The following is a 26794-nucleotide window of genomic DNA, read 5'->3' as shown; positions in this document are numbered from 1 at the left end:
GGCAGCTAAATGCACACAACCTCTGGCCTACTGTGAGGCAGCATGATGACAGCGTGGGAGGGGGCAGGCGGGGGGCTGGGGCCAAGAGGTGGCGATCCCCCCACTTCCATCCATCACCCATCGCCCTCCTGGCCACAATCACGCTGGCTGGCTGGTAGAAGAGGAAAACTACAGCTCACCATTGAAAAGAGTCACTTTTGGTTGGTAAAGTGAATAAGAACATGACTTGACAAAACATGACAAAAGCATGTCAGAGCCTGAAAACGACTTTCAGTGTACACTATAAAAACAGAGCCAAAAAACAAAAAAATTGGGTCACAAAGAAACCGAGCCAACTTTTTAGTTGTAATTTAACAAAAAAATGCCCACATTTTCCAACTTTACATCATCCGCAAGTGGAGATCTTACAGCTCCTCATAAATGTACTTTGTGCACATTGATCTCCTGCAAGGACTCGAGTGAGTCAGTTCTGCTTTCGCCATGTAGACAGTGCGTGCACCTCTCCTGGACTGAATTTAAAGGGGATGAGAGGAGCCGCGGCGGCACAGTGGTCGACTGGTTAGCACGTCCACCTCACAGTGCAGACACACCGGCCTTCCTGTTTTAAGTTATGTTCTCCCTGTGCCTGTGTCAGTTATCTCCGGGTATTCCGGTTTTCCTCCCACATTCCAAAAAACATGGATGGCAGTTTGATTGAACGCTCTATATTGTCCCTGGGTGTGAGTGTGAGTGTAAGCGTGAATGGTTGTTCGTCCTCACCGTGCAATTGGCTGGCAACCAGTTCAGGGTGTATCCCGCCTACTGCCCAAAGGCGGCAGAGATGGGCTGCAGCACGCCCGTGACCTTCGTGTATATGTACTGTATAGTATGTATGTGTGCGTGTGTGTGTGTGTGTGTGTGTGTGTGTGCGCGTGTGTGTGTGTGTGTGTGTGTGTGTGTGTGTGTGTGTGTGTGTGTGTGTGCCTCAAGATGATGTGCACTTGTGAATTGGTGTGATATAAATACAACTGACTCAACCGGTTTTGTTTATTTTCATAATATTTAGTCATTTTATTTATTAGCGTGTCTATTTTATTTTATTTATTTTATTATTATGTTGTTTACTTCATTAAGTGGCCAGGGATGAACAAAAAACAGTGAGAAGGGCAATGATTCAGCCTTGCCAGTACATAACGAAAGTATTCACGTGTCCTTGTTGGCTACGACCGAGCCAACAAACCAACAAATCTCTTGACACAATCTAAGGGGTCCAAATCCAATTGCCTCCAATTCTGCTAGTTAGTTCTCCGCAAGGACGACCTTGAACAGCTCTGGCAGTCTTTCCTGAAAACTTTCATAATTGTTAGACCACACGCAGCTTTTAAAATGTTTCCAGAATCCAACGTTTAAGAAAAATGGCCTACTTAAAATGTTTATTGCTAAAACAACATCCCCCCCACCCTTTTTTCCCCGCCCCACACACACACAGAATGTCCCCCATCTTGGCCGTTCTACATCAGATGTCTCACTTTATTTTGGAATCAAATTTCCCTGTGGAGCAATACATGTCATTTGAAATGTCAGAGAGCAGCCATGACTTGCAACTCCTTCCAAGTTCTGTTGGAGTGAATGCATTCTTTTGTGATCAGCTGACTAATATTGCGACACTCCTTAGACCCGTTACTGTAAGGTGGATTGTTTTTTTGTTTTTTGTTTTTAATTTTCTAAGGTTCTTAAGGTAGCCTAGTTTAATGGTTGAACCGTTTTTTTTTCTTCTTGTCTTCTCTCTACATCAACGTTTTCTGAATGCCGAATTTGTTAGCTATATAACTCCTACTGATTTTCAGACCTGGGCCAAATGTTGAACTCAGTTCATATTGTCCGTCACCCCTTTTATAAATCATTCTGGACATACTTGTCAGAGCAAGAGTTCCATTGATTTTGGTACTGGACTACAGCAGGGGTCCCCAACCGCCGGGCCGCGGACCGGTACCGGTCCGCAGGGCATTTGGTACCGGGCCACACAGAAAGAACTTGCCTTTTTTCCGTTTTATTAATTTCGGAATGCGAAATGTTTTATTTTGAAAAATTACCGGATTCTCTGTTACATCCGTCTGTGTCACGCTTGACTCACGTCAAGGCACACTTCTCGGTCAGGTGACCGATGACGCTCATAAACAAAACGCTGAAGCCCGCAAAATGAGTAAAAGAGCTGCTTGGAGATCGCAAATGACGGCGGCCTTAAAAGTACGTTCGAAACAACTGGATCAAAGTTATGGCTGAATACTCTGAGATCGCCACAATAGCACTGTTGCTATTTCCGGCATCCTACCTGTGTGAGGTGTGGAGTTTCTGCAGCAACGGCGACTAAAACAAAATTACGAAGTAGACTCGACATAAACCACACACTTGAGGTGTCATTACCCCGAGATGGGACTGTCTGATTGCAGAAAATCAAGCTCGGGACTGTGGTGAGTCGTCATTTTCATGCACTTTGAATTTGCGTTGTATCGTATTTTGAAGGCATTAAACATTACCATAGCGATAAGAGTGTTGCGACCAGATTAGACGCTCCTTGTGTTTATTATTATATTTCGAAAACACCACAGTTTTCATGCAGCTCATACCATATTATTTTGTTGTATTAATCCGCCACACCTTAAATGCCGGTCCCTGAAAATATTGTCTGACTTAAACCGGTCCGTGGGGCAAAAAAGGTTGGGGACCCCTGGACTACAGGATGTAACACCAGAATGTGTGCTCTGTGGCTGAATTTACACCTCATGTTACAATGACTCCATTCTGATTTATTTTTTTGCAATGAAGTAGACAAACTCAGAAATATGTCATGTCATAAAATAGGCGGTAAAAAAATGCATGATATCGAGGATCTTCAGATCAGAATCAGGCCCTGCATCAAGTACAGTATCTGCAAATCTGAGTGCGGCGTAAACGCACCGAATGGATAAACACGATGACACGCAACTGACGTCCAGTGACTCGGGCGCGCACACTAGCTAACAATTAGCCAGCTAACAACCAGCTGCTACCCTGAGCTCAAAACAGTCAACTCTTAACCCTTAGTCGTTCATGACACTGACCAGGCCAGGTCCCGTACTTCCTTTTAGAGCCACATACATTCATCGTCACACATTTTACACTGCAGCATGTACGGATGCCAACCCAGAGTAAACAGAAATAATACCTGCACCTCACATGCATATTTTGTTTTTGTCTTGTTGTTGAATAATGGGAAATCATTTTTGGTCTGATTACTCGAATAATCAATAGCCCTCTAAGTGAGAGGTGTGTCCGTCATGAAATGGGAAGTCAAGTCAAAAATGTTCTTTTCAATAACATGTTCTTTGCATCCCCACTAGTCTAAACACGGTATTCTGATTCATAATATTGCGTTTGTGGATTATAAATGAAGAAGCATAATCCACCCGTTTTTTTTCCATCTCGGGGAGCAACCATTTTGCCACTTGCCGTTGTGCTGTATGACATCACAGTTGCTCAGGGCTCAGGTAACGACCAATCGCGGCTCAGCTTGTGAATGTCACATGAGCAAACTCCAAAATCATGAAGCAGCAGCTTAGCTGCTGCGTTCAATGGTTCATCCCCAGTCACAGCTGAAGAGATCATCTGTAAACATGGAATGTGGCTGTACATCAGAGCAAGAATGCTATTGATTGCGATGCCTGAGTGGAGAAAAGGTTAAATGTCAAATCAGTATCTGTTTTAACAGTGCCCGTTTCAAATTATTCATCTTTAAACTCTCAGAGGGCAGTGTTTTAGCTGCACAGGATCCCTATTTTCTTCAATTTTTTTCACATTCTGTTTAATGACAGCCCTATTGATTTTGACATTTGAGGCAAGATACTTGTGGTTGCTGTGGTTACGGGTCAGATGATTTAACATGATTTCTTGATATTCTTCACTACTGTATGGTCATCATTTGCTTCAATTCCACATTTGTTTTTTGTCCTTCTACTAACACCTCTGAAAGAAATAGAAAATGATCTAATAAGTCAAACAGTAACACACTGGTGTCAAACTCAAGTTCCGGGGGCCAGATCCGGCACGCCAGGTCATTTTATGTGGCCCGCGAAAGCAAATCATGTGCGTCAACTTGCTAAAATCTGTACCGAAATGTCAAATTGTCATGTGTAATAAATAACATTGAGATTTTGCAATAATTTTGTTACCCTGTTTACACTCACTTGAACAATAATTGAACAAACTATTATAATTGACTTGACTGTGTCATGGTTCTGTTTGTGGCCAACAGGTGGCACTGTAGGGCTCCGCCTGCAGCTGCACACCTGTTGGTCATTATGCCATTAGTTGTTTAAAAGGACTCCCGGCACGATCACTCAGTGTCGGGTCATTGTTTGTTTGTTCTGTCATATTTGGTTCTGTCATGGTTCTGTTGCTGTTAGTTTTTTGCTTCAGTCATGGTTTTGGTTTGCTACTTTGGATTCTTTTTGTTTTCAGGACTTTGTTTAGGATTTAGTTTTCTCTGTGTTTCAGAAATACAATTTGTCAACTTCGCCCTGCTCCTGACTCCTGCCTACTTTTTTGGGGTCCTCCACCTCCACTGCATTGTGACAGACTGATTTCAAAATTAGTAATCTATTAATTTGTTGTGTACAAGTAAGAATTTTGTGGTTTCACTATCATAAGGGAAGACGTAACTCCAAATTGGCCCGTGTGTAAAATGAGTTTGACACCTCTGCCGTAACACCTGCTGCAAAATATGATCAGAGTTAAGATGTTTTCACGCTTATTATCAATATTGGGCTCATGCGACTGAAGAAGGTACAGTGCCCGTTCTGCCATGCAGCATATCATGGCGTAAAAAGTCTGCTTATAGGCACTTGTCTACTGTTGTGGAGCATCCAGTCGGCAAAAAAAAATAAAGATCAGCGCAGCGTCTGTCATTGTGCTGACGTGTGCAAAGCGGGGGTGGGGCGGGGACACAAATGTGTGTATGAAGCCCAATATTAATAATGAAAAAAAAAAGTGTGATTTGTTGCTTTCATACTTGGAGGATGTCAGCTCCAATTTGAGCTAGCGCGCTGCCTTGGGGGACAAACATGAAGGATGAACTCATGAAGTGTTGGCAATCAAGTATTGACTCCCTTATGTTTTTACACCAAGCTAATGCTATCATTCCAATTAGAATGCCACTTATCAACTAACATAAAAAGCCAAACACTGGAGTCTGCTTTATGGTTCTCTCCTCCATTTGTTTGTGAAAGCCAGAGACCTTTTGGTATTTAACGGGACATACTTTGCAAAACTACCGTGTTGCCCGCATTAGCTTGTTGTAGCAATGTTTCGAAATGTTCTGCAGTTTTAGGCATCGGGGTGGGAGATATTTGTATTTTTAAGTCGTAAACTGGTGCATCTGCAAGTAAGAATGCTTTCATTACCTTTAAGCTAAGGGAACTGGTTTTACAAGCAAGCAACCAACAACCACAAACACTCACGTTTCGCCAAGCGAGGCGTAGGAAGATAAGGCCAAAATCCGTCAGGAACGTGCCATGGTGATCCAGCCCGCTGGTTGTCACTTGCCATTGGCCCAGCAGATAGAAGAAAGAAGCGCCACTGAAATGACCTAATATCACCATGCTAGCAAAGAACCCGTTAAAATTAACATGACTATAATTGACCTCATATTTTGACAAAAGCCTGTCACAAACTGTTTGAAATAAAAAAGAAGCACAATATGTCTCCCTTTTGATTGTTGCCATCAGTCAGTGCTGGTTTTCATTTGTGTTAATGATTAAAAAAAAAATCAACAACAGCTTTTTATAAAGCTCCATGCTTTTGATTGGACCGCAATTTTGCGATCAGTAACAAAACGACAGGACGAAAGCCAATCCAACGATGATGTCAACAATTAGATGAAAAGACATCATCAAATGTAATCCGACTGTTAAGTGTGCGAATGCCGCATGAAACATTACCCAGACTTGCATGGATTTAATCTGTCTTTCAAGTGCTCCATCAACCTTCAGCTATTTTTTTTTCTCCCCCCCAGACGAGACAGTAGTTTCAGCGTGTATGATTAATAAGATACAAATGTGCAACGGATACTTGATAAATGACTGAGCTTTCATATTCATGATGCCCAATGAATATGCAGCACCGGCGGCTCGGGCCTATACTTGATTGATCAAATGTATTCCATTCATCACACATTTTGTGCTTAATTAGCATATTTGAGGCAACACCATTAAGAGTGCAGCACTATAGGCTATTTGGGAGATATGATGTATGTATGCAGATGAGCACACATCCCTCTTTGTCTCGTATGGCTCTCTATCGTCACAAGGAAGAAATCATTTCTGTCAGGCTGAGGAGAAATGTAGGAATAGAAAAAAAAAACCCTACTTGCTTGTGTTTTCAAAAGGACATTGTTACCCTCCTCTATGATATTGTTTTAATTGCCTTTTGTTGTTGCTGTTGTTGTAATTTTTTTTATTACTTATGAGTAATTCTGAGGTCCTGCCTCTTATTTGCCGAGATTTTTTCCAGATTCTCAAAATCATTTGATGATATGATGGACTGCAGATGATGAAATGCCTGCACTGGGTGCCATTGTACGTTGTAAAATGCTGTTCCTAATCTGTGAGACTATTTGCTCACGAAGTTGTTCACAAAGCGGTGAACCTCACCCCATCCTTTCTTGCGAACAACTGAGCCTTTCGGGGATACTCCTTTTGTACCCAATCATGACACACACCTGCTTCCAAGCAACCATTAACTTGTCCACCTGTTGAATGTTCTAAAGAGGTGTTTTTGAGCATTTCTCTACTTTCCCAGTCTTTTGCTGCTCCTGTCCCACCTTTTTTTTTTTTTTTTTAACATTTTGTAGGCATTCTATTTAAAATTACAGAATATTTGTCAAAGAAAGAAAGAAAAAAATGTCACCAGTTTGAACATTAAATATGTTTTGTATTCTATTAAATATAGGTTAAACATGATTTGAGGGGGCCTGGTGGGCGAGTGGTTAGCATGTTGACCTCACAGTGCAGAGGTCATGGCTTCGATCCTGGCTCCGGCCTTTCTGTGTGGAGTTGGCATGTTCTCCCCGTGCCTGTTTGGGGTTTCTTCGGGTACTCTGGTTTCTTCCTACAATCCAGAAAACCTGCATGGCAGGTTAATGGAACACTCTAAATTAGGCATGTCCAGCTCCGGGCCTGGAGGGCCACTGTCCTGCCTGTTTTCCGGCTCTCCCGGCTGCAACACACCTGATCCAGATGATCAGCTCATCAACCAGCTTTGAAGCAGCATGAGAATGATCCTGATTATTTGAAGTAAAAACATTTTGGTAAAAACGTTTTTGCACTTGTGTGACAATTTTGAATGATTAATGTTACTTTAAATATTTATATGATTTTATGAGGGCGGCAGTCTGGAACTGATTATTTCTATTCCCATTATTTCCTGTGGGAGGATTTGTTTTGAAATGAGAACAAATTGGAGGTCACTCCGCATCTCAGAGTGGATGGTGTTCACCCTTTAATATTCTGCCGTACATTTGTCTGTTGTGGGTTTTATTTTTCAATGAGGTAAGGGCAAAATGAAATCATCTCCAAGAAAAGGAACGATGCGAGTCTCTCGGCGGGATATTTCTCGAAAAGGGATGTAATAACCTGCACAGGGAGGATAAATTGGAGGAAGGGGAGTCAGGATGTGGGTCATTATGGCTGCAAGTTCTAAAGGCCTTCATTAAACACATGAGCTAGTCATTACGCTGCTGCAGACTTGATGAACATTCTCCGCCCCCCCCCCCCCCTCCTCGCCTTCACAGGCCCAATGATGCAGAGCGTCCATGCTTGTGTGGCGCAGGGGGGGAAGCAAAGTCACACGCGTACGCACACACAGACGTGCCAAATGTGTCTTGTCTGGCCGAGCCGTAGCATTTACATTGCTGTATTACTATACCCTCGTAGTTGTCTCCGAACTCTTTCATGGCCTGCATAACAACAAGAGTCTGCTTTTTCACTTCTAAACTACATTAACGGCAGCGCTGTTTTGAAATAAAAAAAAAGAAAATGGTGGCGCACAGTAGACCCCTGCAGACTCACCGTTTTGCATTTTTCCCTCCAATATTTATTTATTTATTTATTGGCGTTTGGGAGCCAACACAGTTCTTTTGTTGAAAATGCTTTTTGGAGGTTTATCCTCAAGACTTTGTGAGGTTTAAAAAAAAAATAACAACAGAAAATACACTGGAAAAAAAAAGAAATCCACTGTACATACATTCTTAAATGTTTTTTTTTATTTTCAAGCTGCCAGTCTTTGCCATGCATGTTCTGCAATTCGCATACTTTGCAAATTTAATTGAAATCAATGATCCATTTCACAATTTTCAATACATTTTGCTATTTTAAAGGGAACCTTTAATGTAAAATGTACTTTTTAATTGCTCGTATTGAAATAGACAATCAAGTATCGTATTTTCCGCACTATAAGGCGCTTCGGAGTATAAGGCGCACTTTCAATGAATGGCCTATTTTCCAACTTTTTTAACATATCGGCGCACCGCGTCGCATTACAAGGCACATAGAATACAGTAGAAGCTACAATAGTGGCTGGGGTTGCGTGATGCATCCACTAGATGGAGCTACGCTAAAGGGAATACAATACAATACAGCTTGATTTATATGGAGCGTTCACAACCGCTGAGGCTGTAACAAAGCAATTTACAGAACATTTAAAATACTATGTTCAAAAAAATCAGAATATTGATCCATATATAGGGTGCATTGAAATATAACTGTCGGCTTTTAGATGCGCCTTATTGTGCGGAAAATACGGTAAATATTTTGTTAGCTGGCTATTTCCAAAAATATATCTACAGGCGAGTAATTAATAATTGTGCATATTAAGATGTATGTGTTCCATTCTCCATCCTCAGAGTTATAACACATACTGGTAGTGGTCTGTAAAAAAAGCGGTAACAAACATCCCTGTTATATGTTCAGTGTGCTATATCTTTTTATCAATTACATATTTTTGACGAAAGGACGTCAAAGACTTTTTATTAAACCACTCGGAATCTCTTTTGAATTGTAAAATAATTTGAATAACTCTCCTTGAAGAGGAAACTATGGTGAAACGCCACAACCAGGAAATAAAGAAACACGTATTCCGACAAAATAAACTTTAATGAACTGATAATAAATGCTGACCGGAATGGTGTGCCCCACAGTCAAAATGATGTGGATTTATAGACAAAAACGAATTCTTTTTTTAGCTCTGACATGCATTTTCTGTAAGTTTGATGCCTGTCACGCCTCAGCGCCAGCTATAGTTAATTAAGTGCACCTGCCTTATATTTAAAGTTTTTTTTGTCTTTTGCCTCTCTATTGGAACAAATTCTAACCTTTTTTTGTGTGTGTGTTTTTTTCTTCCTGTTCTGTGATGACACTGCTGGTGGCAGTCGTTGATTAGTCGACAGAGAAAAATGCTGAGTCTTTAGAATGTGCTCGTGGCCCATTTATGCCCTGAATAATGATCGGTTGCGACCCGTAAAAGGAAATTTAAAAACTAATAATAGAATGCATATCCAGTAGAATGAACACAATCCATTTGGTAGACTTGCGAGTTGTTCTAATGTAGAAAAATAAATATGCCTCTTACTCATGTTACTGCAGCTGAGTAAATAAACACCCCGAGCCACTGTATGTGGAAATACTACAGAGTACTGTTGCAACGTTGTTTTTCTTGTTGCGTCATTTGTTGTTGCTGCCGCTGATAAAAGCTATCTCTTGAAAAAAAAATATTCAGGCATTGTACTGGTGACAAAAGTGCTTCAAAAGTTAATTACTGTCTTGGTATCACGGGATTGGTGACACATTTTGACAAGATGAGATTTTTTAATTCCCCTCTCCTATTACAAAACGGACTTGCGTTTTTTGTGTGCTAGCGGAACATTTTGTGTGAGTGCTGTATATGCAGCCATCTAAAAAACACATTACAGTATTTTATTGTTGTTGTTGTTTTTTTTTTTTTTTTACAACAACTCTATTTATGGCAGAATTTAACCATAAAAAAGGACATCTCAAGCCAGTCAACATATCAAGACATTTCTCGATTTTTGTCGTTGTTTCCCTCCAAAAGCGCATCCTTGGAGTGCCGCTTGCTCTCCACATAATGGCCTCGCAGACGAATCAGGAAAAAAAGGGCTTTAAATAATTGATCGCTTTAATCTGCTCACTGAGGTGTGGGCTCTTTGACAGTAATTATAAATGCGTGCAGAAATTATAGCGGAATACTTTAACTGCATTAGGAGTCATCTGATGAACGAGGTGATTGCCGGCTCATTTCCAACAATGGGGGCCACGTCGGTGTCACGCGCATTCGAACGGCCGCCGCTTTCCCCCCCAAATGTCACCCGCCTGTTATAAAATTGAGATTTGATGGGTCGAGGTAATTGGGGGACTTGATTGCTGGGAGAAAAAGAGATGAATTGCATAAAATGTTTATGAATTTAGGAGGCAATTATTTTTTAATAGCCTTGAAATAATAGAGCTGGAGGAAATATGTTTAATTGTTATGATAGCATCTTGCAGAAAAGTAATAAAGGCCGACGTGAGGAAAGATCTTGGTGGTGCATCTCAACGCCATTATGTGGAGATGAGGAAGTATTGTACAATACGACCTTGTTGCTGCTTACTCTGGGATTAAAATGTGCTCCCGTTTCCACAATTGAATAAGATGCATTCTGCAGCTCCATCATTTCCTAATAATGTCCTCAGAGCAAACGTGGTACTTGAAGTCCATGCCAATATTCATCACTATTAGCTGTTGTTTACACCCTCTCTGTTTGCCATCAGGGCCCTTTTTTTTTTTTACGACATTTGTGGAGGAGTGAAGGCCGAGTTGGGGAGGAGTCCATTTAATTCTGGGCCGGTTCCATTTAAAAGGACCTAAAAAATGTCCTTTGCAGAAGACAACAATAAATACTGTAGTCAGGCTTTCTAATGTGAAACAACGAGTCAGCAAATTCGAAAAGGAACACATTGACGAACAAGAACGACAGTAGCTCATCCACAAGATGTCGAACGATCCTTGTCATCTTCATCCTGACTGCTGTCAGGGAGCCACTGAGCAAGGCACCTAACACCTGGTCACTGCAGCAAAAAAAATATACAGCGGAGTGTAAGACGAATTGCGCCCTGATGGGTTGTAATCAGTGTCATAAATTTAATTTTAAATACTTGATTCACAAATTGAAATTCAAATACGGTTTCATTCAACGTGATTACACCCTCATTTCCACAGCAGGGGTAAAGAACTCCGGTTCCTCGAGAGCCATATCCTGCCTGTTTTCGATCCCTCCCAACTCCAACACACCTGATTCGATTGTTCCTGATCGTCTCAGGCCTCGACAGAGCTTGCTAATGAGTTGATCATTTGAATCAGGTGTGTTGGAGTAAGGAGGGCTTGAAAACAGGCAGGATGTGGTTCTCGAGGAACCGCAGTTCCCTACCCCTGTTCTACGGTATGTTCAAACTAATACCGAGTGATTTTTGTGTCATTTCTTCAGGTGGTGAATTTAGCGATTTTTGTTAGCTGTAAACTATAATCATCAACATTTTGAAAAATATAACCCTGATTTATTTTACCATGTGAATGTGTCGTGAATCTCCAGTCATATTAGTATTCATAGTTTATATTTTTTAAGATGTTAATGGATTTTCACTAAATACAAAGCAATATATAGATTATAGAATATTGCAGGGCTACGTGCTTGAAACAAACAATGAAATTAAGGAACTATAATTTATAGAAGATGGGAGGTTCTTCATAAATGGATGCTACATTTGCTTGTTTACTTACTACTGCAGCTTGTAGCAGACCGCTTCAAACAATAAAGCATATGTCGAAATGGAGTACAAGATTTTGTTGGTTTATTAAGTTGTTTGGGTGATTGTTAATGTTTTATCTCGGGTCCTGAAAGTGCTTTGTTACAGCTGCAGTTGTTGTGAAAGTTGAGTGTTTAGGGTTATGACGAACTTCTTTAGTGAGAGATTTCAAAATAAAATGATTGTTGCTGCTGCTGTGCTGATATCCTTTTGTGTATGTATGTGTATGTGTCTGACTGTTTCGAACGAAGTGATTATTTTCATTTTATTCTTAATTTTTCATATAATTGTGTGAAAAAATGTTATTGTCTAAATCCTCTGTTGCAAATGTGTGTAAAATAATGTTAAAATACATTTTCTATTAAAAAAAAAACACAATGATCTGCAAAGTAGCTCAATTTTCAGGGGCTGAACAGTATTTGGAGAAATACTATATTTGGATAAATATAAATATAAAAACAGAGCTCCGGACTCCCCCTTGCTGGTGGCATTTTGCCCCTAAAATTTGAGACAGTGCGACAAAATGTTTCATCTACAGGTATATATATGCGCATGTGCGACCAATAATTTAGCATTTTTTTTTTTTAAGTCTTGAATGTTTTTTTTAATTGCTTACAACAACACTCTGAGTGGCCTCTTGATTAATTTTCCCAATTTTTGGGTTGGGGGCGATTGGTTCTCAACGGAATGTGTGCAAGAGTTATCATCCCAAACTGACATATTTGGATAAAACCAAGTCAAGATATGTCACACTGACCGACTCCCAACCACAATGACAGGACGCTGTCAGTCCAAAGGCAATCGAAATACATTTGAGTTTTCAGCTGTGCACACATATTCAAGCAGCTCTATCCATCCATCCATTTTCAACATCGTTTATCCTCATTAGTTGCGGGTGAGAGCGAGAGCCGATTCCAGCTGACCTTGGGCAGGAGGCGAATACACCCTGAAATGGTTGACAGCCAATCACAGAGCACATATAGACAAACTCACATTTATACTCACATTCACATCCATGGAAAGTTTAAAGAGGGGTCACTGACCTTTTTGAAACCAAGAGCTGCTTCTTGGCTACTGATTAATGTGAAGGGCTATCAATTTGATCCGTGCTTCTGACTTAACAAATTTGCTCAAACTCTCTTCAATTGTAGGTTATGAATAATAATATTAATCTATGTGAAGGCACTTCATGATTTTACACAGTTATTATCAACAATTAGTAACACAAGGTAAGAAAGAGATACAGTATTACTATACGGAATTTTATTTCTATAAATCTTTGAAATGATCACTTTTACAACATTCCAAGCTATTATTTTTGTCGTTTTTCACATGTAATATCATCTAGTATTTTCAGAGGCGTGGTCACATTCTGTATTCGCTTAATATGCCCCTTAAAGTTCGCAACTTCAATGTACACGTGTTGAATTTTTACGGGATTAAAAAAAAAAAATAATAATCTCCGTTATTGATTTACACATATCAACAGACAGAGAGGTGACAGTTAATGGAGTTATTTTTAAAATAGGAAGGAAAAACAAATATATCTAAAATAGAATATTTCTCCTCCTTACTGTCATGTCGTCGCACGTTATATTTATCTTTTGATAAAAAAAAAAAAAAAAAAAAAGATGTGACTATTAACGCGCTGCCTCTGTCTCCTGTGATAACTGCTGAAGGTATCAAAGATGCAAATTCTGCCAGTGAGACATGCCCTTGTTAAGTCTTTAATTGTTACCAAGTTGCATGCATGACTATTTTGTACATAGTCAATTATTTGAAAAGAATAAAATAACAACACATGCTGTTGTCAAATGTTAACTCTTTATTTGAATATGTAAAAAAAAAAAAAAAAAAGGTGCAGGTATCACAGGTATCATTTGTTTTGCAGCTTGTCCTCATTGCGTGTTTCTTTTTCATTTAAAACATCATTTACATGTGAAATACTTTTGCTTTTGAAATGCTCGATCCACTTTTGAGACTTGTACAGAATCCAAATTGATGATTAAAGATTAAAGTGCTTTCCCCGAACCTCTTCTCTCTCTCTCTCTCTCTCTCTCTCTCTCTCTCTCTCTCTCTTCTTCCATGGGACACGAAACAGCTTTCCATAGAAATCGACTGCACAACACTGCACAGGGCTACCCGCTGCACATGTATTCAGGCGTTCTGTATCCCAAAAGTTGCAAAGTACAATTGTTATTTTTTTCAATATGTTGATTTCCAAATACAATTGAAACTTGGCATATCATACAAATAATAAATAGTAGTCATAGCCGTGGCTACGCATGCAAACATCAGCATTTTTTGTTTTCTTCAAGCAGTAATAGACTTCATTACTGGTGATGCGTTGGCGCAGGGTGCAAACGTTTGTCTTAGTGTCTCCTAACGTTTTTCTAACCAGTGTGTCTTTTGCCACCGCTCCGTCAAATGTTGTACAGTACTACACATTGCTAACTGGGAAAAACAAATGTCCGACCCGTGTGTTGAAACAAAAACCGTGTCAATAAAACTATTCTTTGTCCATCTCCACGTACTGCGAATGGTTGTCAGGGGATTTGCTGTGAGTTTTACTCAAATGGAGTTTGACGGCGTGATTACTGGCGAATGTCCGACAACACAGCTTACATTTAAACTTGGAGTCAATGTCCTCTTCGGGGACAAGAGGCTCTGAGGCTCGGACGCCGAGGACCTTTGGGAGCTCCGCCTCGTCCACCTTGACCTGATGCTCCACGGGCATCTTGTTCATGTCTTTGATTTGGAAGCCCAGATGGGATTCAAGGTGGGAAATGAAGGCGGTCGGTGACCTGAACTGGGAAGCGCAGTCATTGCAGTAGAAGACCGGATGACCTGTGTCCATGTTCTTCAGGAATTTGGTGCCTCCCGTTTTCCGCAACTGGTACTTCACGTTTGCTAACCAATGGCTTATGGTGGTCATGGAGAGTCCCGTGAATTTAGAGATGTGCATCCGCTCCTGAGGGCCGAGGTCAGAGAGAAGATACTTCCCCTCCGAGGTGAGGAAGAGGCTGGAGGCGAACTGAGCTTGCAAGATGAGAAGATGGCGAGGATTCCAGTTGGACTGGCGGCCTTTGCGCTTGTGGACGGAGTAGACCTCGGGGGATACGTCCTCAAAGCGCCTGACGTCCGATTCCAGTTTCATCGCCGGGAGCCGAGATGCTATGGGTGGCTTTGGCGTGGTGGCTTTGGGAAGAACTTTAACCATGTCGGCGATGTCGGACAGAGCGTACTTCTGTGGCATTGGGGTGACGGGCTGCAGCAGTGAAGCCCTTGGCTTGCTCTGTTTCGATTTAGTCAGGTCTATTGGTTGGTCATCCGTTGCAAAAAGAAATATCTTTTTCGGCTTATTCCTTGCAGCGTTACCGAGCGAGGCCTTGTCACCGCAATTGTTAGTGTTAGCAAAAAAGGACTGGATATGAGACGATAGTTCGTCTGCTCGTGAGTTTTTGGGCTTATTTGCTTTGCCCAAATGATTGTTCAGAACTGACTGCAGAGCACTAAGAGGGTTTACGGCAAGGATATCCAGAGTGTCTTTGAGAGGCTCTGTGGCACTGGCAGAGGGGCTCGGAGTCTTGCCCCTGTCAAAAAAATCGGGGCTCAGCTTCCCTTTGATCGGCTCACTCCCGTCATTCCCACAGTCAGCATCTGGCTTTGAAGAGAAAGAGGAATCATCCTGACAATCGCTGTCATCTGTCTCCATCAGATCAAGCTTCACACTTTGACTTTCTTTCCCGTCACTAATCACAACCGTCTCTTGTTTGATGTCCGCGTTTTTATGCGTCCCCTGGGGACTCTCAACGCCCGTGGCACCGTACTTCCCCTTTGGGGCGAGCGCCCTCAGCTTTTGGTTGAACGTCTGCTTCAGCTGAGCAGGGGGCGACGCAGCCGTGACAGGGCCGCTTTTGATAATGCCAGAGATCTGATAGGCGGCGTGAATGCTCGGGTAAGCACTCCAACTTGGCGTACCTGTTTGAGCTTTATTGATGGCAGAGGCCACTGTGTTGGCTAAAGATTTAAGAATGTCGCCCCCTCCACCAGAGTCCTGCTCCAGATCTTCCTCCCTAAGATAAGGGTACTTAAATTCCCCATTTCCTGCCTTTTGATCTTCGTTCGCTTCCTTGTCATCTTTTACTTCGGTTTCTTCCATTTTGTCTGATGCACCCTCTCCTTGGCCATCCCTCTCGCTGCTTACAGGAGAAACATTCTTGGGGGACAACTTTTCTCCGTCCAGTTCACTGGCAGTGGGCTCGGCTAAACCCTGGATTTTCTCCACGGCCAGGGGGTCAAGCGCTAGCTGTTTACCCTTCTTGGAAGCGGAGTTGGTAACCTTGATGAAATGCCCGGTCACCATCATGTGCGTGGTGAGTTGCTGCAAAGTGTCGTGGGAGCTTCCGCACTCCATGCATTTCAAAATCTGAGACTTGCACGTCTCAAACTGCCATGTGTAACTCGCACCATTCTGATAGCCGTAGCGATTATTGTTTGCATTCGCACCAGCGCGTTGGATGTCGCCGTAGCCGGACGCACCAGTCGTAGAGTCAGGGGAGCACGGCCTGGCGGTTTCAAAGGCCCGTTTCTTTGCTGGTGGCAGTAGTTTGGGTGTGATTACTGGTATTGGCTCCTTCAAAGGCACTTTTTGGTAATGCTTAGTTTTGATCATATGGACACTCAGATCCTGGAGTGAGTCAAAAGAATGTCCACAGAACATGCACTTCAGAACTTTCTGGGCATCCTCCTTCCCTTCCAGATCCTGCATACTGCGTTTCTTCGATTTAGAGGACGATGCGGAGGAATTACTCTGTTTGCTGAGGTTGTTGTCCTGGTAGTGGCCACTCTTGTTCATGTGGACCGTCAGCTCCACTAGGGTGTCATAAGCAGCACTGCAGTCCTTACAGCGAAAGCGGCTTGCACCTGTGAATACCGAACCGCAGGGTTTGCTGCTTTGCCGGTACAGGTGGACAGAACTGAAGAGATTGGGTTTAGACGTCGGCTTCGGCGAGACCGTCTGCTGCAGGGTCTTGGACAGAGCATCCTGGTGCCAGTCGAAGTCACTCTTGGAGCTTCCGTTGGTGCTGTCGCAGTTGGCTTTGCTGGTGTTTTTGCCCAATTTCAATTCTGTTCCGACTCCTGTCCAGTAGGAATCTGAAAGAAAGTTTGCATAAACTGCCTTCATTTTCTGCAAACTGTTGCCCGTCTCCTCTTTGCGTTTACAGCTCTCATCATCCGGCTGTCCCTCGTGCGGTGAAGAGTTCTTGAAGTCGGACAGTCTGTCACAAGTCTCGCTGAGGTGCGACTCCAGATCTGCCTCTTGGTTCGACAGGAGACTGGAGGGAGAGTTCTGGTTGCTGTAACCGTTGCTGCTCTTGTTGTCCAGCTCGCGGTCCTCGGACACTTTGGGGCTCGTCTTCTCTGAGAACTCCTCTTCCGTCAGGGTATCATTCTCTCCATCTTCCTCGACGATGGCGTCGTGAGGAGCGGCGTCTTCATCATCAGGCATGTATACTAAAACGACAGATGAAAGACATTGAAAAATTAATGACATTCAATTTGTTTTGGGGGTTATTTAGTTGTGTTGCAAAATGCAACGGGTGGTCTTAACTGTCTGTTGGCTGAAAGAAGTGAAGATATGGTCAAAACAATACTTCATCATAACAACATTTTTTATTAGGGGTGGGGGACTCCACAATGTCTTAGTTGAAATCCAGCAGACTGGTAAAGAGTGGAAAGGCCCATGTTTGCCTTTAATCACAACATTACGCCTTGCCCTCACGAGAATGTGAAGTGTTTTTTAAGGTGCTGGTCTGACTTTTTATGCCCATAGTCACCAACAATCAGTTATCCTAAGTGGATTGTTTTTTTTTTTTTTACCTTGTACGTTTAATGTGAACAAGTTCACAAACCTCCCTTGCGATACTGCAAACATTTGTCCGCTACTTTGTTTGTCGTCGTCTTTTTGGGTTTTACTACAATGGTAATCGTTTATGGAAAAATAGCCTTTGTATTTTAATTAACATGAAAATTGTTGAAAGGGTTCTGTCAGTCGTCATCTGTACCTGTGGGTAAAAAACAAAAAAAAGCAAAAAAGCTGGCTCAGAAACATACTGCAACATACTGCTGTGTTTTTTACCCACAGGTACAGATGACGACTGACAGAACCCTTTCTACGATGGAACTTTCCTGTACGACTGAGAGCCTCCACAAGCATGAAAATTGTTGTTATTGTGAGTAATATCACGCATCTCGCCGCAACTTAAATGGTGAGTTCTGAGAGCATAATGCGCAGGGGAAGCTGTCGCACAGAAGTGCAGCTTGCATAATGGTGATTGTGAATGCAGTCCGAGACTCATGACTTGTGTGCAATTACTGTCATAAAGTAGTGAATACCATTCCAAGCGCTCATTCCTAATTCAAAATACAAACGACACATTTGAGCCATTTGAGCCAACATTTGTGCCAAGTGAGCCCAGCGCTGGACACAATGTCTTTACCAACAGACTGCTGCAGTCTGTGATTCACAACGGGCCATCGACTTAGTGCTGCGTCCAAGGCTTTTCCGGCCTCAACTTGATGTGTTTACAACAGTCATTGGCGACTGAGTGACAAAAGCAAATTGATTCTTCTGAGGCCTGTTAACTGTTATTGCAAATGACCTATTCCAGAGTGATTAAGGAGGCCGTGAAGTGCAGTGAAAATGCGAGCCTTGTGCTTCTCAGCACCATCGCCGGCTCCCCTGAAGCCAACACAAAAATCTGACGTACGAATGTCGCGACATGCGCGAGCGACAAATTACAAGTGCGATGGGGAAGCATGACTTCAGCAGATGGTCTGCGAGTGATTCGACATCAGGAAACTGATCTTGCTGATGGCAAAACAGAATTATGTTGCAAATGTGAACGATGATGAAGAGCAATGAAACTGCACATAAATAACAACTTTCGAGAGATTACGGGCAATCTGTCAGGTCTTTATATTCCCCCCGACAGCCTCATAAACAGTAATTAGATCTTTCATTATTCACCTGTTCCTTCTCCCAACTCATACTGCACAAACATTATTGCTTTCATTAACAGATAATTAAACAACACTATTGCTAACTGGCACGTTTCCCGTCACGCAATTAAAAGAAGTCTGACTCAGCACGGAGCGTTTTCACGTGGCCGCGGGAGCGCAGGCAAACGTCGTCTTTAAATGGCCGTCGACGATATCACGACTTTGCCATAAACGAAGTTTGTCAGCACAAATCTGAAATGTTTTCCACCTCGCAGTCATGCGGGGAAAATGTGCATTTTGGGAAAAAGACTTGGCAGATGTGCTCCCGCTTAAAAAATGGATGGGACATAACAGCCGTGTCCGGGTGCACTTATGCCTTTCACGTGGTTAATATTTCCCCTCTCCACAGAGCAGCATTCGCCGCTCCCACGCCGGCCGGCTTGAGGAACGCCTTCGCCTCTTTGCTTTCTGAAAATAAAACTTTTCCCTTTTTGAATCAATATTTCACAAGTGCCTCCAGAGAAAGCCTGGAGGTGAGCTGCTTGCCTGCTAATGGACACAAGATGAAGATGGGCTTTGGACTTTTGAAACAAATATAGAGAATGTGGCATCATGAACACACAAGAGCCCTCAACGTGCCGTGACCTTGATCCGCCGCAAGAGCGACGTTTTGATTGGCCGACCGACATCCGTGATGGCCTCTAAAACACACTTGGATGCTGAGGGAGCGTGGAGCGATATTTTATTTAGAGTCTTATATATAGAAGGAGAACACCGGCGGCTCTGACAAGCTCAACTGGCAAGAACAAACGTCAAAGTGGAGCGATTAGTATTTCTGAGGCTGGAGGGAAACTGAACGCCAATGCTTGTAGTCAATTCCAAAATTTACTTGAACTTCACCCCTTTTTAGGAAAATAATTGTGTATTCCACAAGGGAGTACCGACCCTTACTGTAATATCAATTTTAATATGAAGGTCCATCTTATCGTGCTGGGAGGAATCGTGGGAGATTAACAGCTGCCCTTCGCGCTCTTCTACGCGGTCCTATCAGATGCCCCGAGTAGCAAACTTCCAGAGGCACCAATTAACCTTCTGGCAGGCAGTGGCGGAAAGTCCCACTCTTGCCTTTCACTCGACGTTTGGAACTCAAATGTTTCCTCACGGCCTTCGATACAAATTGACATTCAAGGACAAGGAGTTTTCTCATGAAATAAAATGGTGGAGAATTACAGTAACGGCAATGTTATAAACCCCAGAGTCACATTTACTCAGTGGCAGATAGCACTGTGCATATTTAGAGGGAAGGATTTTTTCTTCTTTTGGAAGAGCACATTTTTTGTTATATTTATTCCTACTACAATGTACATATTGTATGAAAATTAATTTATTGAATCCAACACATGTACCTTTTAACAGTGTAGTGCAATAATTCACCAGTATGATTTGTAATATTACTGACCCTAACATTGAACGTAGCTTAAAACAATGCTTCCCGAGGCAGACATTTTATGCTCCAAAAAATGTCATGGCACACCACCCAAAAGAATATCACAAAAAGTGGATACACATCTAAATCGTCACTCCTGCAGTCTAGCGGAAGAGCATTTACTTGTTCTATCTGTAACAATACGTCGCTTGCGTTGATACGGTAGAAGAACATAGAAATGTATTTTAAAAAATGATCAAATTGGTCAAGTGAAATATCCCGCAGCAGACTGAAAATCTCCTCACGACACAGTGTCTGAGAATTACGGGTTTAAGACATTACTTGCATGCTATTTCAGCATTTTACACAAGTGAAATTCAGACTCCTTTTCTTAGGTTGAAAATGAATCTGACACAATTTGGGCCTTTTGAAATGCATCCTGGAAACAACGAGACATGTCCTAACAAGGTTAACCAGTAGACATGGTAGGACTGAGCCTCCATTAATTGCCAAAGCAAGAGACGAAAATCCCGCCACAGAAGAAGAGACCAGTCGATCCTTTCTTCGCGCTTTTGACAAAAATACTACCATGGGGAAGGAAGAAGGTAACCTGACTACCTAGCTTGCAAAACAAGAAGCTGGCATAGTTTACAGGAGATTTAGCATGTCATAAACCACTGTTAAAGCCTCCAATCGGTGTCAACGCAAATTTATACCTTCAGACGGAGATATGCAAAGGTCAAAAAAGCCGAGGTGTCCGTCGTAAATCAACCGGCTGGAGTGTTTAGAACCTTTTATCCGTGAAAGCAGGCTCTTGGCAGAGTGAGGCCTAGATTTACAGAGGCAGCCGCCTGTTTGTCAGCAAACACGCTCTTTTCCTCACATCTACAGAAAGCAGCTAAGTGCTACGGCAATACTAGATTACTTTTATGGCTACCTACACTCCCCAGCAGCAAGTTGTCTTGGGCGTACATGACCAAATATTTAGTGCGACATTTGCAACTGCCTTGCCTGTTCGAGAGACGACTCTCAGGATGTGTCAATCACTTGAGGAATTTCCTGTCTCAACATGCCAGCATGTTAAAATGTTTAACCCACTAAAAGGTCAACACTTCATAGTAAAAATGCTTGTTACATCAATCAAGTTTAAGGATGGGTTGTGTTTTCAGCCATGTGGCTTACATTTCGCCTGTTCCCAGAGTAACATAAAAACGACGAATTGATTGTGGAAATATATGAGAAACTACCACGTGAGGCACACTCCCACCACCTGCAGGACTGGAGTGTACCGCAACTCAAGACTTTCCAATTTACAGTTCAAATTTACAACCAAACATTATACAAACATTCTTGGCTGATTCCCACTACATTTCTGTTTCTGCTGCCTGACAAAGCTAACCCATGTGTGCGTTAAACACAAACACCAATCTATCATCTTTAGCATAACATTATATCGAGAGATAAACGTGAAATAGCCTTTATGTATTTGTACAATTTCATCCAACAAAGCAGTTAAGTTAGCGCTGATGCTAGCGCTAATACACTAAGATAGCATTGGCAACATTTAAACACATGAATAGAAAACTAAAAACGTTTAAAAGTAAAATGAATAAATAAAAGTAGGCTTCTAAACTGACTGAATTACCGAATGAACTCATGATTTAACAAAATACATATAGGAATAAATACAATATTATATTAATTGTATCATCGAAATCAAATAAATGGTGAATGCAGTGCATGTACGTAGCACTTTCTAAATCAACCAATACTTTAATTAGATAGATAAAGATGAATTAAAAAAAAAATCATGAATACATTTGAATTAACAAGTTTTGCCAAAATTCAGAACATTCATTACAAGTTTCTTAAAAGTACATTTTTAAAGAATGAACCGGATATACTTTGCCCACCCTCGGCATAGATGCACACGTTACTGTGAATTCAAATGAATTATTATTGCTCTAAGATGCAGGAACTAACATTTTAAAATGCTAAGTTTCTTAAAACGTTGCACCATTGCATTCTTTTTCTTCACAGCACAAAGGAAAAAAAAAAAACAGCTGCAAGCAAAATAAGTCACAAATTGGAAGCAGTTGCTTTTTAGTGGGCTGCAAGTGCATACCTAAACCGATGCGAGCTAGCGTGGACACAATATGAAAGGTAGCCACAGCAATGATGGAAATGTCATCGTCCTTAAATCAATCTCTGTGGAGAGTCCGCATGATTCCCAAACTACCGGCTTCAGAGTACAATTACTGTATTACATATTGCTGCTTTCATGTAATAAACCATAGAGAAATCGCGATAGCAACAGAAGACCATCTTCTTTCTAATTCAAAGTTACCTGGCCGTGACATATCTGCATGACTGTGCTTGCACCTCCTAATACTCAGCTACTTCCCCCAACATACAACCCACCCCCCCCAATACACACATACACACACACGCACGCACATACACACACACACACACACACACACGCACACACAAATGCTCTCAGGCTGTCTCAGGCTTCACTTTTGCTGCCCGCCGATCGATATTTCTTTTTATTTCTCATTGATTGCTTAGCGGCGGGAGCGACCTAAGCAGGACTGTTATGACATTTCCAGATTTCCCGCTGTCCTTGCAACAATCAATTACATGTGCACGGCAATCAAAACCTCTTTGCAAAATGAACCTGCCCCTTGACATTTTCATCTTTGAGATTTATGCCACGTAAAGCACAAGAAAAATGGCATCAGTGAACATTCTGTGGGTTGCCGCGGTAACTATCACCCTTTCCCTCACATGAAAGTACCAATTAATGGTGCGTGTCAATTTCAAAACACTTACAATATGTGTGGAGGTGTCAGCCAAAAGACAAAAAGTTGGATTCCAAACAAAGTTGAGGTGCTCTTTTTGTGTCGAGAACAAGCGAAATAAAAGTCGTGTCCTCAGCGAGCTATGATTAGAAGGCGGCGCACACCCGCCACAAGGTGTAATATTTGACATCTTGATATCTGACAACGTGTGTGAGTCACGATCAAACGCCGACGCTGTCAGACATCCCGGTGACAGACTTGATGACATGCTTGACGTCTGAAGTTAATTCTGAACACAGTCACAAAAATAAAGGCAAAAAAATGGCAAAGTGTTAATTCCGAGCCCCGCAGCCATCTGTAAATATCTGCGAATGCTTTTCCTCATCATCGCTTCCTGTCAGGAAACAGTCTTGGTGCATGCGAGGACGCAGACAGAACAATCAAGCTCGGGCGGCCTCCGTTTGACAAAATATGTCTGGAGGTTAATTGACATCATGGGATGAAATAGTATTTGATTTGCCTTTAAACAGGAGCGTGTCATTACCTCCCTTCCGACCATTATTTCCTTGCAAGTCTTGAGTCAAGCGGCTCTGATGATGCCCTCGGGGGACTTCAACTACTCTGACATGCTACAACTGAGCATTTCAGGGATTTAGCTCGCAGGAGTGTATGGCACGCTGCGGCGGGATGAGCACATTGGGGATGGCAATTCGAACTCATTTCCTTGATGATTAAAAAGGAAAAAAAAGAACCAATAGTTATGAAGTTCAGTTTAGACATTTAAACAATGTTTAAACAAAAGCAAGAAAAAAGCAAAGTCAGTCTGAGACTATTAATGACTGCTGTGTCACTCAAAGATTATCCAAAGCAATTATCCTGTGGTATAGGATTTGTTCAGAGTTCCTTTCAGTTTGGTCGGAAAACGGTTGGTGATTATCTCACGGATTGGACTGATAGGATCTTAAAAAAAAAAAAAAAAAATCTAATTAAAGATCGTTCATGAACTGTCCTGTTTAAACAAAACAACTGCATTCACAGTGCCAGTAAAAACACCTTCACAATCAAACAGTTAAGAGTAAAAATGCTTTTTAAGGCCGCCGTACGCCCAGTAAAGTGGCTGAAAAGGTCAGTGAACCATCACAAAAAAATTACATATGGAGAATCTTCATCGTGCACACACACACACACACACACAGACACACACACACACACAAAACACGACCCGGCATGGGTTTTTGAGGCTCCCCATACAATGAACTGCATTGTGATAGTTTTCATTAAACCACAAAAAATAGCTACACGGTCAAGGGAAAAAGTAGATGGTCGTAAAGGAAGGAAAAGAGTGAGAATAAGCAGACAGTGTAGATATTTTGAGAGAATGTTGGCAATACTCAATCCCCCCCATTCACTCACTGCACCTGTGCATTTTGACAACAGAAATTCTCCATGCTTTGCCTTCTCGCCACACATATTTATTCAATTACTGTATAAATATAGTTAGGTATTATTGTAAACCACAATATACTATTGTAATATATTGCCATAAAACTGCTTGGTTAAATGCTTGGAACCCAAAAAGACAGATGCACGACTGAGGTGAAGGGGGCCTGCAAATGCTCACTCGGCAGCGGCCAAACATAAATCACCCGCAAGTGGAGCTCTTCTTGCAGGTCCATATAAACATACTTTGTGCACGCCAATCTCCTGTACCAACTCGAGCGAGTCTGTAATGCTTCTGTCACGTAAACCGCACGCCTCTCCTGTGCTCAATTTAACGGGAATGAGGGGGAGACTCTTCGATTGGCTGGGAATAAAATCGGCTGTGTTGACTCCCACAACGGCGCAAAACGCCCATTTCTGACCCCCAAAAATGCGAAAAGAAAGAAACTCCACCCATGCACACATTTAGATAGAATTTAGTGCTCAACTTGTGCTGGGCATGAAATTTGGGCTTCGAGTGTTGAAAAGCAGCTGTCCTGAGGGGAGCCTACTGGCTGGCAAGGTTGGTCTGACGCTCACCTCTCTCAGTAGTGCCTCTGGGTAAAAAAGTGCGCCAACTCTCACGAGATAACAGTTTGAGAAAAGTGGGTTTCTATAATTGTTCAGTAGGTATTTTGAAGAAAAAAAAACAGACAGAATAAGTTCTTATTTGCATAATAATTCTTTCTTTTATGTCTGAATTAGTTTGGGATCAAGTTGAATGCAAAAGGAGCATTGGAAATATTCCCAAATGTTAGTAGTCAAAATGTCACACACTATCTTGGGGAAATAATTCAGTGAAAGAAAATCTCTTGTTGTGTCAATTGGTGTTAAAACCCAAATACTCAATTTGTCTCAACCAATAAAAATGAAAGTGAGCAATTTTCCAAGGCTCTCTGATATTTTAGAAGAGGCGCAAAAATGCATCAAGTTTATTGGTCTATTGGAAGGTTATTACAGTTCACAACAAGTAAAATTGATAAAAACATTAAAATGAAAATGCTTTTACAAAAACTAGTTCAAACTATACCCTATGTTTATAAAATTAACTAAAAGTAATTATAATTAAAGAGAAATGTCCTTTGTTATTATACTGTAGTTACCACTTAATACCACATGAGCTTTCAAAGTAAATTGTAGATGTATTTGTTTTGGCATTGTTGTATGTCTGTACAAAAGATCGACGCTTAACCTGTCATTTTAAGTAATTTACTCTTTTACTTAACAGTGAGTGAGCTTCTTTTTTTTTATCTTGACAAATGTTCTATTGTAAGATATATATAAGACTAAACCTAATACAAAAACTAATTAAAAACAATATACAATGGAGTACTCTTGACCAAATAAAACGCTTTAAAAACTACCAGAATTAAAAAAAAAAGTTTAAATGAAATAAAAACTCATTTAACTCTGGTGTGTTGACACACTTTGAATTCTCTGAAAACTCCACATGATGAACCCTAAACAAAAATTGACACATTGATTTATCATACATATTCCCGGATAAGACCATTAAAAAGCATCTTTAAAAGAAGAGTGCTGAGTTGGTTTTGGCTCCAAAAAGCACAAGTGGGGGGAAAAAGCCCATCTTGACTTCTGTATGCATGACAGAGGCGCTACTTTAAGCACATTACGTCCTCCACTAAACACAAGTTATTCATGCAGATAAATGCTTCGTTCTCGTGGACCCTCAACCTGAATATTTGATGCCCTAATATAATCACATGAAAACTTGCGGCTCAAAGGAGGACAACAGATTGTGTGCGCAGGAAACGATGCTCAAGTGGACCCGGCGCCAGATTAATACGATGAGATGGCGGATGCGACACCATCTTCTGCCATCTGGCTCTTCATTTGGCCAAAAAGGATCACAATAATTAAGGCAATTAATCAAAAAATGTTTTCACAAGCCACATTTGGTTAAAAAAAAAAAAAAAAAAACCACTCAGCACACATCCAACTCTAATGAGCATATTCACTCAGCCTCCACCTCGCTTGTGATGTCATCGAGTGAGGTGGACACCTCGTTTGACGATAGAATATTCCGCCTCGGTCGGCCCAAAGCCTAATTGGAAGCGAGCTGTCCAAGAGCGACACAATCTGTCCACCGGAAACCACAGTCATCACTTTGAACAAGCCATGGATGACGCATCACATGAGGCCGCTGCTGCACCTTCAGATCCGGAATCAGATCATGCACCAGCATGCATGCA

The 26794-nt window shown here is 41.7% G+C and overlaps 1 protein-coding gene across 1 annotated transcript in view; it reads right to left on the bottom strand.

The window, feature by feature from the left end:
* Nucleotides 1–14167: 14167 nt before the first annotated feature.
* tshz2 (teashirt zinc finger homeobox 2) overlaps nt 14168–26794 on the bottom strand; it is a 57121-nt gene continuing 44494 nt past the window's right edge. The window contains exon 2 of the mRNA XM_019865936.1: nt 14168–17384. Coding sequence (XP_019721495.1) covers nt 14377–17384 — 3008 coding nt within the window. The 3' untranslated portion in view covers nt 14168–14376. The remainder of the gene's footprint in view (nt 17385–26794) is intronic.

The sequence above is a fragment of the Hippocampus comes genome, unplaced genomic scaffold (assembly GCF_001891065.2).
Source record: "Hippocampus comes isolate QL1 unplaced genomic scaffold, H_comes_QL1_v1.1 scaffold409, whole genome shotgun sequence".
Taxonomy (NCBI): domain Eukaryota; kingdom Metazoa; phylum Chordata; class Actinopteri; order Syngnathiformes; family Syngnathidae; genus Hippocampus; species Hippocampus comes.
The sequence above is the reverse complement of the archived record's forward strand: the minus strand, read 5'-3'. Positions and strand labels throughout refer to the sequence as shown.